The 16,503-nt window shown below is 39.9% G+C and overlaps 1 protein-coding gene across 1 annotated transcript; it reads left to right on the top strand.

The window, feature by feature from the left end:
* Positions 1-15,509: 15,509 nt before the first annotated feature.
* On the top strand, positions 15,510-16,049 carry LOC138887891 (uncharacterized). Its single transcript, XM_070169681.1, has 2 exons — positions 15,510-15,885; positions 16,030-16,049. The coding sequence occupies exons 1-2, from the start codon at positions 15,510-15,512 to the stop codon at positions 16,047-16,049; spliced, it is 396 nt and encodes a 131-aa protein (XP_070025782.1).
* Positions 16,050-16,503: the final 454 nt, after the last annotated feature.

The raw sequence follows: 16,503 nt of genomic DNA, 5'->3' as shown, positions 1-16,503 counted from the left end.
GGTCGCCAGGGAGACTAGAATATAAGAGCCCATCGACCGCCACACTCGTGGCAAAATTATTTAAATTCTTCAGGGGGGGGGGGCGGATTGTGCGCACAATCTCAAACCCATGCGTGGAGTATTTGTGATAAGTGTGGTCATCAAAATGTTCATTGGGATAATTGTGCTTATTTGTCCTTCCCTTCCCCAATCCCCCGCTATGATAATTCTACTTTTTGTGATGAAAATTATAGGGATATGGAGGTGGAAGAAATTGAGCATGGTCAAAATGGAGAGTTCAAGCTCATGTTAGAATGCCTACTTGAAGGAGGAAACAAAGAGCAAAATGCCTAGGAGGAGCTTTTGGAAAATAGTCTCCAAAATAATTTGGCTTTTGAAAGGTTGCACTCACAAATGGGAGAAATTCTTGAAGCTTTAGAGGTCCAAAAAGCCTCAGAAGTGAATGATAGCCAAGATCCTTCCTTGGAGGTTGAAGCCCAAAATCCTTCTTTGCCACTTGATCAATACCAAGAAGAACTCTCAAATGCTCAAAATGAGAAGATGATGCTCATGTTGGAGGCCATTCTTGAAAATGAGGAGAAACACAACTTTGCACTCAAGGACTTGAAGCAAGTCTTGACTCAAAATGATGAGAATATCTGCACTTTGGAAGATCAAATGGAAATATTGGTTGAGGCTCATTATGCCCACCAACTTGAAAGTGTGGAAAGAAGTCAAGAAGAATCCAACTTCGAGGAAGAAAGTGAGCTTTATTTTGAGGAATCAAGAATTGAACATCCGCAAACCGACTCCATGCTTGTTAGCGATACCGAGAAAAATATGGAATTAGAGTAAACCGTTGTAATTGAAAATATGGTTGAGATTGACTCTAGACCGGGGGAAAAAGAGGATGTCAAAATCCGGGAAGAATTGCAATTTGGAGGTTTGATGTCACATTCCAAGCATTTTTCAACATTGGAATTGTGTGGTGATATGAGAATTGAACTACACGAGTCAATGAGGGATTGTGAGGAGGAAAAACAAAGGCCATACATCTTACAATTTTAGGGAACAAGAAGGCAAAACGACATTCCTCACATGAAAGCCAAGAAATACAAAATAAAGAAATTAAAGTTTGGCTTGATCATCAACTTACCATCCCCACCGCTCGTGGTCACAAGCTTGATTTCAAGTTGGGTGCCCAATTCATATCGTCCAAGTGGTGAGAAAAGTAGTAAATTTGATCCGCGTCGTGCCACGACATTAAATGTGGCGCTTGGTGGGAGGAAATCCATCGTTTTCAAAATTTGTAGATGTTTTTGAAAATTTTCTTTTTTAGAGTAGTTTATTTTGTCATTTTGGACTAATCTGCAAAGTTTCAATTTTTTTTGGAGTTGAATTAAGGAGTTTGAAGCTTTGGAAGATACCAAAACAGTGGCTGCCCAAATCTGTCCAGATGAAGTCTGGTGCAACCGCACCTGCAGAAAAATCAAGCAGGTGCGCTCACACAAAAGCGGAAAACCAGGCGCAGATGCGCAAAATTCACATATGAGATGTAACATTTGTAGAAGCGGCTTCGCATAAGTGCTTCTGGGGTCGCAGGTGCATGTATCAGGCTGGTTTAATGAAACAAACCCTTATTTTATCAGGTATACTCTAACCTTTTTCCCCCAAACTAAAACTCCTCTCATGTCTCACACACTCTGCTGTCACACTCAAGATCTCACACATGTTGATACCCAATTTTTCCCTATAATATTTTTTAAAATGTATATATACCTTTAAAACTACGCATTAACATCAATTAGTATTTTTCCATAATTTTACATTTTTAATTAATTTATCTCAGTATTTTATTCAAATAAATAATTGCAAAATTGCATCACAAATAGTTTTAATAATTTTTGTGGCTTAATTTTATCATTTGCATTCATATTAAGTTTAGATTATTGCACAAATAGCCACATCTATATTTTTAGGATACAATTGCAATTACTTTGCAATTATAGCCTATGCATGTATTATTACATTATTTTACTAAAAAATAGCCTTTTATATTTTTTAATTATTAAGTAATTACTTTAAAATATTTTCAGGCATGAAAATCATTTTCTATAATTTATTAATCATTGTTTTTAAAATTATTTTATCAATTAAATAAGGTATTTAACAATTGGCCCCTACTTTCAAATTTAGCCTAATTTCCCAACCCAATTTTAACCCCCTTTAATACCAGGCCAAATCTGCACCTACCCAACCCTAGATCCCCATCAAATCGTGGTCGTTGATCCTTTAGATCAACGGTCCACATCAATACTTGCTTTTTTAATCAAACGCCCCCTAAACCCTAATCATTTCCTCCACACGGCCGCCCTTGGATCCCCTCCTCTCTGGTTCTCTCTGAAACCAAACCCTAACCCTAATCGCCGTCGCCCAAAATCAGCCCTAATCCTTTGAATCCCTATCCGATCTATGACGTCCTATGGCTGTACGAAGCCTCTACTTGTCTTCTATACCCTTGGTTATTCGATATTGTGGTTTTTGTGGAAGAACCTCGAAGAGATCTGGTCCAGATCTCGTTCAAAGCTCTTTGAGGGTTCGTCCATGGTTTGCGAGTAATTTCTATTGAAGTTCCATGGTTCAAATCTCTGGTCCAAAACCAGGTTCTCTTTACCCCTTCCCCTTTCTCCTCAAAACCCTAATATTTGGGCATGAATCCGTCCTGATCTTTGTAAATCTGGAAGGATTCTGAGTTTGTCAATAACTTTTCTTTAAAGATCTCTTGTTTATTTACTTATAACCGATTTTAGCACTATATTTTCGGTTCTTTGTTATCTACTATTTGAATCTCTGCATACTTGAAATGTTTTTCAAGTTTCTGTGATTTTTCTTTAAGTTTCTCTTATTCCTCTACTACTGATCGAATTTAAACACTACAATACTTCAGTTTTTTCAACTTCTATGACTTCCTATTTGTTCGAATCTCTGTATGTTGACACGCCTTCCAATTTTCTTCTTTAAGTTTTTCCAAACTAGGGTTTCCCAAAAATTTCTTTCTTTGATGATTTTAAGTGTTTAATCTTCTGTTTCTTGTGTGTTTTAACCAATTTCATGAAGTTTGCTTTAACCCTGACTTGTTTATGCTAAAAATCCTAATTTTTTTGACATTATTGTTTGGATTCTAAGTTTGTTTAGGTTACTTGTGTACTGACTTGGTCCTATGCTTTGGTTTCTGTGATTCTTCTTTAGCCAAATTCGATGTCTTTTGATCCTAATGTGCCTCTATTGATGTTATTGGTTTGACTTTTCTATTGATTCTATATGTCTATGTTCATTTTTTCCTATTCATGGTAAACCTATACTTTTCCCCTTAAATCAGTGGTAGATTTGGATTCTTGATTTACCTGTTTGTTTTGTTAAGACCTATGTGCTAATTCCTGGCTATTTCCTTTATTTACAATCTTGATTAGCTTTCTTACCTTATTCAATTAACCGTGATATTCACTGATTCTTCACTAATCAAACTTCTGTCTATTTACCCCTAATTTCTCATTTGATTTTCTTTCTTTAAATATATTCTGCCTTTACCATTGGTTAATTACCCTTAATTAAGGTAAAATTACATTAATTGGTGTATAATTGATTATGTGGCTTCCTTAATTTCCGAAGAGTTGATTCCCTTTACCTTATTTTCCTTGCTCTTAACTGCTATATATATTTTCCTTTACTCCTCGCTTTGGACACGAACATTAGTTCATCTACACTCTCACACTCTCAAAAGCTCTCTATTTTATTCTGTTACTTGTACTTCTCACTAATCTAGCCGGCTGTAAGCCAAGGCTGGCTACTTGCACCATCTATGCTCTACACTTTGTGTTCTCTCCTTAACTGGTATGTCCCGATTCCGTTCCCATTCCAAAACTATGTGTTTTCTTTGTTGTTGCAGTCATTAGTTGTGATTTCCAGTTCTATTTGCTATTCTACTGTTGTATGCTCAATGTGTAACCAACATGCTCAGATTACACTGCCTAATTACAGTATCACTCAGCATGTTTAAGTTTATTTTGTTAAAATCTATATACTATTTAGCATGCCAATCCTGCTTTAGATAATTTTTTCACTAGTATGTCCAAGCTGCGTTGTGTGTTTACTATCTCACCTAGAATTTCTAAATTCTGCTTGTTCTGTATATGATTAGTATTTCTAAAACCTTGAATGCTTCATGAATTTTTTGTCTAGTTTGTTCATCTAAGTCTAACTTGCTCTACTTCACCAATGAGATCCTGTTTGTGTCTAAGACCTGTGTGTTCTTAACATATCTTTGTAACTAATTTGTCAATTCCATATCTTCTTGAGGAATCTGTGTATTTGTTTGCCATCATTAAGGTGCATTCTAGGTGTCTCCTACCCCTTTTTCCTTATGTGAAGTCTGTTTGCCAAAATGTTTTCTGAAACTATGTGTTCTGTGACTTGCTCTCTGATCCAAAAAAATGTTCTTCATGTTTTCTCAAACAGTTTTCCACCCTAACTATATACTGGTTTCAGAAAATCTTTTCATTCCTAAGGCCCTCTTGCTCCTGCTTACGAAACTTTTTCAAATCATTATGCACTCTCACATTACTCTTAGATTACTAAGTCATGCCCCTCTGATATGTGTACTACTTTGAGACCCTTGAGATCTCTCTGAACTCTGGCATATCAGGGCTGGCACTTCCACACTGCACATAATCAGTCTTTGTTTGAGGAAAGTATGGGTGTGAGCACTTCCCGGGATCCTTGAGGTCCTTAGGGAACTCTAACACACCTAGACATGAATTGGGGTATGGAAGTTTGGGCATTTGAGACTAGTGAAGGCTTGGTAAACCAGGATTGTTTTGGGCCTTCTTCAGGCTCCCTATAGCATAATTTTTATTCTATTTATGTAATTTATATCCAATTCTTGGTCTGTAATAATTATTGTAAACAAACATTGGGGTAATTAGTGAAAAATGGTGGGTAGTTGTATACTGTAGGTAAAGTTGGGGTAGATAACATGCCTATAGGGTCCATTTCGATTCAAATATGTTTGTTAGATGACATGCCTATAGGGGCTCGTTTGGTTCACATGTGTTTGTTAGATAATATGCTATAGGATCTGCTTTGGTTTCAATGAATGCTGCTTGCTTTACTTTTATATGATTAGACATCATGCCTATAAGATCAAAATCAGCTTTTTAATAATCAGATACCATGCCTATAGGATTTAAAATCAGTTGTGATAGAAATTATGCCTATAGGGATTTCGCTTTGGTCAAATAAATTCTGCTTGCTATGCCTTATGTTTAATTAGAAATCATGTCTATAAGGTCTAAAACCAGTTTAGTTTAACTTTAACTCATGTTGGTAGATTCTGAATTGGTTTAATTAACTAATCTGTTCATTTCTTTAATAAGTTTTCAACGCTGCCTTAATTAATATTACAAGAAAGCATGACTATAGGATCCAAATTACCCGTTTAAAATTGTTTATTGATTTACTGCATTCCTAATTAATGATTAGATACCATGCTCATAGGATATCACTATTATATGCATAGGCAAGCCTATAGGGCGCTTAAAAATCCTGTAACTATAAAACTATGTTCTGTTATCTATGACTGCTCATATTCAACAAGTCTAAAATCAGTAGGCAAGCTGAATAGGTCTTTGATACTTTGGTCCAAAGTCAGTACTATATACTCTCTGCTCACCTAGATATCATGTTCTAAGGTTTTCTCTTAAATACCTGAAACTGTTGTTTGAGACGTGCACTTACTTGCTCTGTTTGCGGAGGTAAAACTTGAGCCTTTATTTGTTCTCTTTTAGTCCAGTCTTAATTGTTTTGATTGTAGCCTAGACTTTTCTCCTTTAAACACCTTAGGATTGTCTAGAACTACCTAAATTAGAGATCCTAAATACCTTCAGGGCCACGAGGAAGGTACGAGCAGTGCACGCATAGGAAATCTTTCAAGGTTGCTAGAACGCTTTAGGCTATGACCAAAGGGAGGGAATTGGGTAGTAAGGATATGTTGACTACGCGTTAATGTCATGTGTAGCCCCTCATTGAGGAGTGATTACCGGGCATTGTGTGGGTATGATCTTAAAGGCTAACCAACCTAGGACCCTCTTTCCCAACTCCCATTGTTTAAATGAATTTAATTTCCTTTACGTATGTGTAAATTGTTCAAACCTTTTCCCTTATTTTCATTACTTGAATCATACATGCACTTAGAATGTCAAGACATGTCTTTATTTGCGAGTATATGTTAAAACTGTTTATTTGTTAAAATGACTAATTCACATAGTTTAAGTTCAGTTGGGACCCACCGTTGTGGACCGCGATGGGTGCCTAACACCTTCCCCTCAAGGTTATTTCGAGCCCTTACCCTAATCTCTGGTAATGAAAACTAGTCAATGAGTTAATTACTCTAGGTGCCCTAATAAACCATAATTCGTTAGGTGGAGACTCTCCTGAAAACACCCAATTCCCAAAAGAAAACAAGTTATTTCTCCCATGAATGTTGAAACCTGGACTTCCCCGCGAAGGGAAAAAAGGGGGCGTGACAACATGGCAACTCTGCTGGAGATATTTTTAGGCTCTTACCATAACGAACTTATCTTTTATGAATTAGTCCACTTATGCTCTATCCCACATACCCTTTCTCATTATTTGAATTTAACTGTCTAGTTTTCATGCATTTATGATTCTTTTATTCATGAAACTGACTTGTCTCTTTGTTTTCCTTTCTGTAACCATCTTTCAATTATTTAAATACCACATTTATCATTTCTTACATGCAAATACTTGACAACACGCTATTTATAGTTGCATAAATCATGCTCAACATCATACTCCACTCGTGCGTAATTAATCCTATAGCAACGCTTGATGAGTGTTTGTGCTCTTCCTATATATCACCCTTTAAAAGAAAAAAGGCGTATTAGCAGTAAAACTAGTCGATCAGCGGTGCGTTCAACGGTTCCGTGCCTTTCCCTCTCAAGTTTTCCGCTTGAGAGTCCCAGTCTAGACCTCTATAGCAACCTTACTCTGATTAAATTGTACATGCATCATGGTCAAACCTAGCCGGGTTAATGTATTGTCCCTATAATAACCCTTTAAGACAAGCCTTGTCCAAAAGTCTATCGGGTTTTCCATAAACCCAACGGACGTAACCACGATTATATGCATAATTTGGAGAAATAAGTGCCAATGTGCTAATCATTACTGTATAAATGGACGAACCTGGAGGGGGAAAGGGCCTTACTCTATTTGTTTTGCAGAATATGAGGCAAGAGGTCCCCAGATCCAGTATGGTTAGCATACCCTCACTCTTGCTAGATTGGTGGAGGGATCTTCCTTCAAGTGACCAAAACCATGTGAAACGAGTCTTGGGAAACTTGCCTTCTTTGATGGACCTTCAGCTCAACAAAATGTTGATCGAGGGTGCTACTATGTTTTGGGACAAGGAAAAGGCTGTGTTCCGTTTTGGGAACATAGAAAGGACACCCCTTCTAGAAGAAATAGGAGGATTTGCTGGGTTGCCTTGGGAAAGCCCTAATCTGTTAGCACCTGAAAATCGCACTACTAGGGGATTTCTGAAGATGATAGGGCTGAAGAAGAATGACAACTTGAAATGCCTAAAGGACTCCTACATACCTTTTGAGTTCCTTTATGAAAGATACGGTCACAGCAGCTCCTAGCGTATTTTTGATGATGAGTTCTCAATCACTTCTTTAGGTTGGATTCATCGTAGGGTATTCATGTTTATTCCCAATTCAAGGGATAGAACCACACTAGGTTGGCCATGATAACCAAAACTCTGATGGACGGGATCGAGGGGGAGACATACATTATCATCCCTATGATCGTTGCAGACATGTACCGGGCTTTGGAGCGATGTCAGAAGGGGTTCAGGTTCTTCGAGCAACTTGTTGCTACAGGTCTAGTTGTTGGAACATCTCCAAAAGGGACAATACCATCAAGAATTTCCGCGAAGGCCATGGAATGATCACATAGCCTTCCATCATCCCAAAAGAATGAACTACATTCCAGACATGTTTGCTCATCCAGAGGACGCTGTGGGATGGGTACAACTTTTCGAAAATTTGACCGAGGATCAAGTCCAGTGGATGTTCGAGTGGTTCCCTACCGATGAATTCATCATCAGATCCAGGTATTTTCCGCACTTGGTATTGATCGGGTTGAGGGGCATATGCCCTTACGCTCTTCTCAAGGTTATGAGACAAGCATACAGGAGGCAAATCATACCACGAGTCACCAAAATGTGTCACTTCAGAGCCAATTTCCAAGGTGACGCCATCCCATATAAAAATGAAGCACAACACATGTGGACCTTAAAGATTATTGTGGAGAAGGATACTATTAAGCCAGACTGATATCACGCGGGTCACTCATACCTTTACCCTTCATGGTTGGAGGACAACATAACTAGGGTCGTTGAGCCAAGGGCTGGTCCAGGAAATAGGGTCATAGATGAGGTTGGTGAAGCAGAGGTGAAGTACAACAAGCTACAGAAAAGAGTTCGAGAGTCTGAAGCCGAGCACATGGCACTGCATAAGGCTGACATGGAGATGATTAACAAATGGAAAGAAAGAGTTGTTAAATCCAGCGAGAGGCTGGAATACCTAGAGTACTATTTAATGGAGTTGGAAGGGAATATGAGAAAAAGGGTCACTGACTACTAGAACGCTGAAGGAAATGAAGGAGGGTATCTTGCAAGGGCATTCCTGCTGCTGAACCTGCGCGAGATGGGAGAGTTGATCGACAAAAGCATCCAGTCTGGAGAGGGTCCTTCTTCAAATGTAATAAGGCCAAGAGCCATTAGTGACATTATCTTATTTAGTTTCGTTTTGGTTTGTTAACTTCTACATTAATGAAATGAGGCAATTATTGGCACTAAATTTCTCCAAATTTATTTGTCGCTAGGCCTACCTCGGGCACAACGAGGCTCCCAAATTAGGACACAAATTGACATTCCCACAATATGTGTTTAAATACTACAAACATTTCAGAATCCTTACTGGCTTGTTTACCTTTTTATATTTCTTTATTCTTTACTCCCATCCCCTAAGGTTGGTTCGCTCATACTGGCATCATCAATATATCACATCAGATCTAGAGTCCCTCCACCTCCTCCAAGTAATACAAAAGGCAAAGGAAAATAAAAAATGGACGATTTAAGCAGTATTCGAAAGGAGAATGCTGAGAACGCAGAAGCTTCAGATGGTCGGAGTACTTCGGCACCAAATTATCTAGTCTTGAGATTGGAACAAGAAATATTAGAACTACAGGGATAACTTGAGCAGGTCCGCAACTTGGCAAACTTATCACTCACCCTGAATGTCCCCGACATCAACCAACAAAACACAAAGAACCCAGCACCTCCCCAAAATACACCAAACCAACATCCGCAAAACCATCCTGCATCGCATCAATACGCAACCCCACCCCAAAATCTCAATCCCCTACCAATACCTACTCCGCCACAACACCACCAACAACCAATTCAGTACCCAACAATCGCTACTTATCATACTCCCCAGAATACACCACAACCCATTACTGACCCTCAAAACTCTACCAATGACCACCATTACACCCAGGCACCTAACACTCACCAAAACAACCCCATATACGTGGAAACCGTACCTCACTCTATCCAACCAATATCCTATATACCATAATCCTCTAAGAAGGACCTACTCATTAAAAACATGGCTGAAGAACTCAAGAAGTTGATGAGTCGAGTTCAGGGTATCGAAGGCGGCAAGGGAATATAAGGTTTGAACTATGAAAACCTATGCATACAACCAGAGGTAGAACTGCCAGAGGGATACAAACCTCCCAAGTTCGAGATGTTTGACGGTACAAGTGATCCCAAGGTTAATCTAAGGACCTATTATGACAAGCTTGTCGGGGTCTGGAAAGACGAACAGATCCGGATGAAACTCTTTATGAGAAGTCTTACTGGAGATGCTTTGCTTGGTACATCAGCCAAGATCCCAAGAAATGGTTCAATTGGGTGAGTATGGTGTTGGATTTCATGGACCGGTTCAGGTTCAATATAGAGAATGCACCAGATGTTTTCTACATCCATAATCTTAAGAAGAAACCTTACGCGAGTATACTACCCGTTGGAGGTTAGAAGCGGCCAAAGTCAGGCCATCTTTGGACGAGGAACAGATGAACAAGTTCTTCGTCAGAGCACAAGATCCACAATATTATGAAAGAATCGAAGAAAGAATCAAAAACGAGATGCTAACAAATTTTGAGGCATTATAGGCCACAAATAAGGCATTACAATCAGACGGCATATCAAAGAAAAGAGACGGTGGGGCAGTATGGTAGCTCAAGGCCCTAAATCTCCACTTACATATCAAACACCTCCACCCACATACCAAGCACCACCACCCACATATCAACCCTCATCTTCCAGATATTCCCAACCATCCACTGCCTATCATACTTATAATTCCCAACCATCTGATTTCCAATCACCTCCAACTCGCCAAAATTTTCCAAGATCACGACCAAACTTTGACCACAAGCCACCTAGACAGTACACTGCTATTGTTGAACCCATCGACCAGCTGTATGAAAGGTTGAAAGACGCTGGTTACCTCACCCCTATTCCCCACTGTGGCATTAGAGAATCCGTCCTAATGGGTCAACCCAAACAAAACCTCTGCATACCATTCTGGTATGAAAGGGCACACCATTGATGAATGTCGAACATTGAAAGATAAGATCTAGACGCTAATTGATAACAAGGTTATACAGGTAAAGGAAGCCACACCTAATATCTGTAACAACCCTCTCCCTAATCATAAAGGTGGTAAGGTACATGTGATAGAGACGAACAAAGAGTGAGATCCTGAGGGGTCAATCAGGCTTATTCGGGAAGGTGATGACTTTAAGCTTGCAGTCACACTTACTCCTATTATAGTACAAACTCAGTCACCAATCAAAGTTGAGATAACTGCATCAGTTCCATTTGAAGTAGAGGTAGCTCCGCCTACGACCACCCCTTTTCCATTTGAAGTGGAAATGGCCACACTTTTCACAGTGACAGTATCAACCATACCTCCTTTAGACTCAAAAGCAATACCCTGGGATTATGTTGCCGAGGCTAGGCTAAAAAGGAAGGCAAAGATGGAGGAATCCTATGCTGCGCAATGAATGATTAGGACTGAGAGAATCTATACACCTGAACACTTGGGAGGATCAAGTAAGGATGCTACTTCCAAGCAGTCTGTCATTGAAACAAGACCAGATGACCTTTGGAGGAAAGTGCAAGCAAGGAAATACTCTGTCATCAATCATTTGAACAAAAGATAATCATATGCGGAGAGATGGCCAATATGGTAGGGCAGGTTCTGGAAAGTCATAAGATAATCTTCCATGAAGATGAGTTGTCGCCTGAAGGGTTGAATCACAACAGAGCATTGCATATTACAGTGCAATTTGAAGACAAGTTTATTGCCAAGGTCTTGGTTGATAGAGGTTCAAGCTTTAATATTTGTCTGTTGGATACTCTAAAAAGACTGGGCAAAGGTTTCCATAAAATACGGGCAGGGAGCATGAATGTGAAAGCTTTCAGTGGGTCCCAAAGAGCCACGATTAGGGAAACTAATCTTTGTCTACAGATGGGGCCAACATGGTTCGATGTTGAATTTCAGGTGCTCGACATATCAGCCTCATACAATCTTCTAGTAGGCCGACCATGGATACATGCTGCTAGGGCCGTGGCTTCCACACTACATCAAGCCGTGAAATTCAAATGGAACCATCAGGAAGTGATCATTCACGGAGATGGGAGTAACCCTATTTACACCAGTCAAACCATCCCGGTTATTGGAAATAGAAGAAGGTTAGGAGGTGAAACCTATCATCACATCGAACGTGTCAATGCCATTAAAAAGGACAAATGGTGGAGTAGCAAAATAGAAAACATACTGGCATGGTCTGGGTATGAACTCAGCAAGGGGCTTGGAAAGAATCTCCAGGGTATTACTGAGACGATACAGCTGAAGCGTCACGGTACTACCTTCGGGATTGGATATCAGTATACATGGCAGTAGTATGATGATTGGTCGCCTCTATGGTGCGGACCTTATTACCCTCTCGTGCAACCGGTGCCGCATCTGGATCGGACTTTTCACCAAGCTGACACAATATGGGAAATTGCAGAAGAAGAAGCATTAGTGGGGCTGAGGAATCTGTTCTTGGAGGATGAAGACATGGACTGCAGTGCAATAATTGAGGAGGAGGAGAAAAAGGCCTCACTATTCAGACCATGGAGAAGAGAGATGTTCTCAGGAACTGGACCACCACACCATCCCGGGCCCGCCGAGTCACTAGGTAGCTTGGCAAATTTTATTCCTATAGCCATTCTAGGCATTTAAGATTTTCAGTAATTTGTTTTTAAGATTCACTTGTTTCAAAATAAATGCTCGAATCATCGATCCGTAATCGTTTGGATGTTTTATGTATTAATCAAATGCATTGCTCTTTATTATTTATTATTATCTTTCATATTTTTTTCTATAACGTTATTATTTTTTCCCTGATGAACCGGTGACTGTGACATGTAATGAGACAACACAACATGAGAATAGTGATTCAGACGAAGAGGACGAGATACCCGAGGAAGTTATTAGGGAGGTTGAAAACTTTGAGAATAAGCCTAAGTCCAATCTGGACGAAACCGAAGCAGTAAATTTGGGGAATGCCGAGACTGTCAAGGAGACTCGCATCAGCATTTACTTATCACCGACAGAGAAATAGGAGTACATCCGTTTTCTAAAGGAATATGAGAATATTTTTGCGTGGTCATATGATGACATGACTGGTTTGAGTAAGTCCATAGTGGCTCACAAGTTTCCTACTAATCCTATGTGCCCATCAGTGAAGTAGAAACTCAGAAAGTTCAAACCAGATATGAGCCTGAAAATCAAGGGGGAATTTACTAAGCAGATCAAAGCCAAAGTCCTCAAAGTTGTTGAGTACCCAACCTGGTTAGCCAACATTTTGCCAGTCCCGATGAAAGATGGGAAAGTCAGAGTATGTGTTGACTATCGGGATTTAAACAGAGCAAGTACCAAGAATGACTTCTTACTGCCAAATATACACATCCTAATCGACAACTGCACCAAGCATGAACTCCAATCCTTTGTATATTTCTTCGCGGGTTATCACTAGATCTGGATGGATGAAGAAAACGCAGAGAAAATAGCCTTTATTACACCATGAGGGGTATACTGCTATAAGATGATGTTGTTTGGTCTAAAGAATGCTAGGGCTACCTACATGAGAGCCATGACAACTATCTTCCATGATATGATACACAATGAAATAGAGGTATACGTGGACGATGTCATTATCAAATCTAAGAGGCCCGCAGATTACATAGAAGACTTGAGAAAGTTCTTTGATAGGTTAAGGAGTTACAATGTGAAGCTGAACCCCGCGAAGTGTGCATTCGGAGTTAACGCAGGAAAGTTACTAGGATTCGTTTTCACTTGTCGAGGGATCTAGTTAAATCCATCTAAAGTCAAGGCTAATTAGGAGTTACCACTACCTAGGAGAAAAAAGGACGTGATGAGCTTCCTAGGACGTCTTAACTATATCAGTCGCTTCATAGCACAGTCCATGATCATATGTGAACCTATCTTCAATATGCTGAGGAAATATGTCGAGACAAGCTGGACTGAGGATTGTTAGAAAGCCTTCAACAAAATCAAGGAGTACCTATCCATACCACCAGTTTTGGTCCCGCCAGAGTCGGGGCGGCCTTTGCTACTCTATATATCTGCGTTGGATGGAGCATTCGGATGCGTTCTGGGATAACATGACGAGATAGGAAGAAAAGAGCGAGCCATATATTACTTGAGTAAGAAGTTCACACCTTACGAAGCATGGTATTCTCTACTAGAGCGCACTTGATGTGCTTTAACCTGGACGGCCTAGAAGTTTAGGCTTTACTTCTATGCCTAGACTACATACCTCATATCCAGGATGGGCCCTTTGAAGTACATATTTCAGAAACCCATGCCAACTAGGAAGTTAGCCAAATGATAGATAGTGCTAAGTGAGTTCGATATCGTCTACATAACTCAAAAGGCGGTCAAAGGCCAAGCATTGGCAGATCATCTTGCTAAAAATCCGGTGGGAGGAGAATACGAACCCCTAAAACCCTATTTTCCTGATGAAAAAATGTCATTTGTAGGAGAGGACATTACCGAAGTATACGATGGTTGGAGGATGTTCTTTGACGAAGCTACAAACTTCAAAGGAGTAGGCATTGGAGCAGTTTTGGTATCAGAAATAGGTCAACATTATTCGATATCTGCTAAACTCAGATTTCCCTGCACCAACAACATGGCAGAATATGAAGCCTGCATACTAGGACTCAACATGGCAATCGACATGAATATTCAGGAGCTGCTAGTAATCGGTGATTCAGATCTTCTTATGTACCAGGTACAAGGAGAATGGGCCACCAAAAAATTCCGAGATATTGTCATATCTGCACCATGTGCAAGAATTGAGAAAGAGGTTCACGAAGATAGAGTTCCGACATGTGCCCAAAATTCAGAGTGAGTTCGCCGATGCATTGGCTACTTTATCATCCATGATACAACATCCATATAAGAATTACATTGATCCTATCCCAGTGAGAATTTATAATCAGCAGGCTTACTGTGCTCATGTTGAAGAAGAAACAGATGGAAAACCTTGGTTCCATGACATTAAGGAGTATTTGGCAAAAGGAGAATATCTGGAGCATGCAAATCACACTAAAAATGCACACTCCGGAGATTGTCCAATCACTTCTTCCTTAGCGGAGAAAATTTGTACAGGAGAACTCCTGATTTGGGACTGCTCGGATGTGTCGACGCAAAAGAGTCTTCTAAGCCACTTGAGGAGATACATGTTGGGACTTGCGGCCCGCACATGAATGGTTTTGTCTTGGCCAAGAAGATACTCAGGGTCGGTTACATTTGGATGGCCATGGAGATAGACTGCATCCAATATGTCCGCAAATGCTACCAATGCCAAGTGCATACCGATATGATAAAAGTGTCGCCAAATGAGCTCAATGAAACAAGCTCACCTTGGCCATTTGCCGCCTGGGGAATGTATGTCATTGGTCCAATTGAGCCCACTGCTTCAAACAGACACATGTTTATTCTAGTAGCCATTGATTACTTCACAAAATGGGTAGAGTCCGCATCTTACAAAGCTGTAACCAAGAACGTCATCGCAGACTTTGTCAAAGATCGTATCGTTTGCTGATTCGGAGTTCCCGAGTCCATTGTTACTGATAACGATGCTAATCTCAACAGTGATATGATGAAATCCATGTGTGAAACTTTCAAAATCAAACACAAGAATTCCATAGCTTATAGATCTCAGATGAATGGAGCTGTAGAAGCCGCCAACAAGAACATTAAGAAGATACTAAGGAAGATGGTAGAAAACCAAAAACAATGGCACGAGAAACTACCTTTCGTTTGTTGGGATACCGCACTACAGTTCACACATCAACCGGAGCAACTCCCTACATGCTGGTTTATGGTACCGAGGCTGTCATCCTAGCCGAGGTGGAGATTCCTTCTTTAAGAATTATACATGAAGCCGAACTCAGCGATGCAAAATGGATAATGAGCCGCTATAAGAAATTGGCCCTTATTAATGGAAAAAGGATGAACGCAGTATGTCACAGTCAGCTTTACCAAAATAGAATGTCTAGAGCTTTCAACAAAAGGGTCAACCCAAGGCAATTTGCACCAGAACAGTTAGTGGTGAAGAAGATCTTCCCACATCAAGATGAAGCCAAAGGGAAATTCTCTCCCAACTGGCAAGGTCCGTACATGGTTCACAGGGTGCTAATAGGAGGAGCACTCATACTTGCAGAAATGGACGGAGAAATCTGGCCAAAACCAATCAATTCAGATGTAGTCAAGAGATACTATGCTTAGATTATTTACATTTCCTCATCTGATGTAGTTGAACTACGCTTGACCTGATTCCCATTTAAGAGGGGATATGCAGGCAACTTTATGGGTTCGGTCATATCATAATAAAATTTCCATTTTCCCTCAAGATCAGAAATTGGGGCAGAATTTTGAGGAGGAAGCAAGTCCAGCCAAAGCCAACATATACCAGATGGTCAAAAATTGGTTAAGAAACTGGGGTAGAATTTTGAGAAGGATTCTCAAAATTCCGAGAAAGGGTCGACAAGTCTCGTTAATCGCAAACGACCGAGGGATCATCTACCAAACTGGGGCAGAATTTTGAGGAGGACCCTCAAAATTCTAACATGAAGAAGTTGCAATGTCTCTAAGATATGTTACAGTCACTAGTTCATCTAAAATTACTTGATATTTCACTATGTTTTCTAAAATAACCCTATTTTTATCAATAATTGCATATTTTCGAAGATTCTATTTCTGTAACAGTTAGGTGTTACCCAGAAAAACT

The sequence above is a fragment of the Nicotiana sylvestris genome, chromosome 3 (genome assembly GCF_000393655.2).
Source record: "Nicotiana sylvestris chromosome 3, ASM39365v2, whole genome shotgun sequence".
In the NCBI taxonomy this organism is placed as follows: Eukaryota; Viridiplantae; Streptophyta; class Magnoliopsida; order Solanales; family Solanaceae; genus Nicotiana; species Nicotiana sylvestris.
Note: the sequence above shows the minus strand (reverse complement) of the source record. Positions and strands in the feature narration are given on the sequence as shown.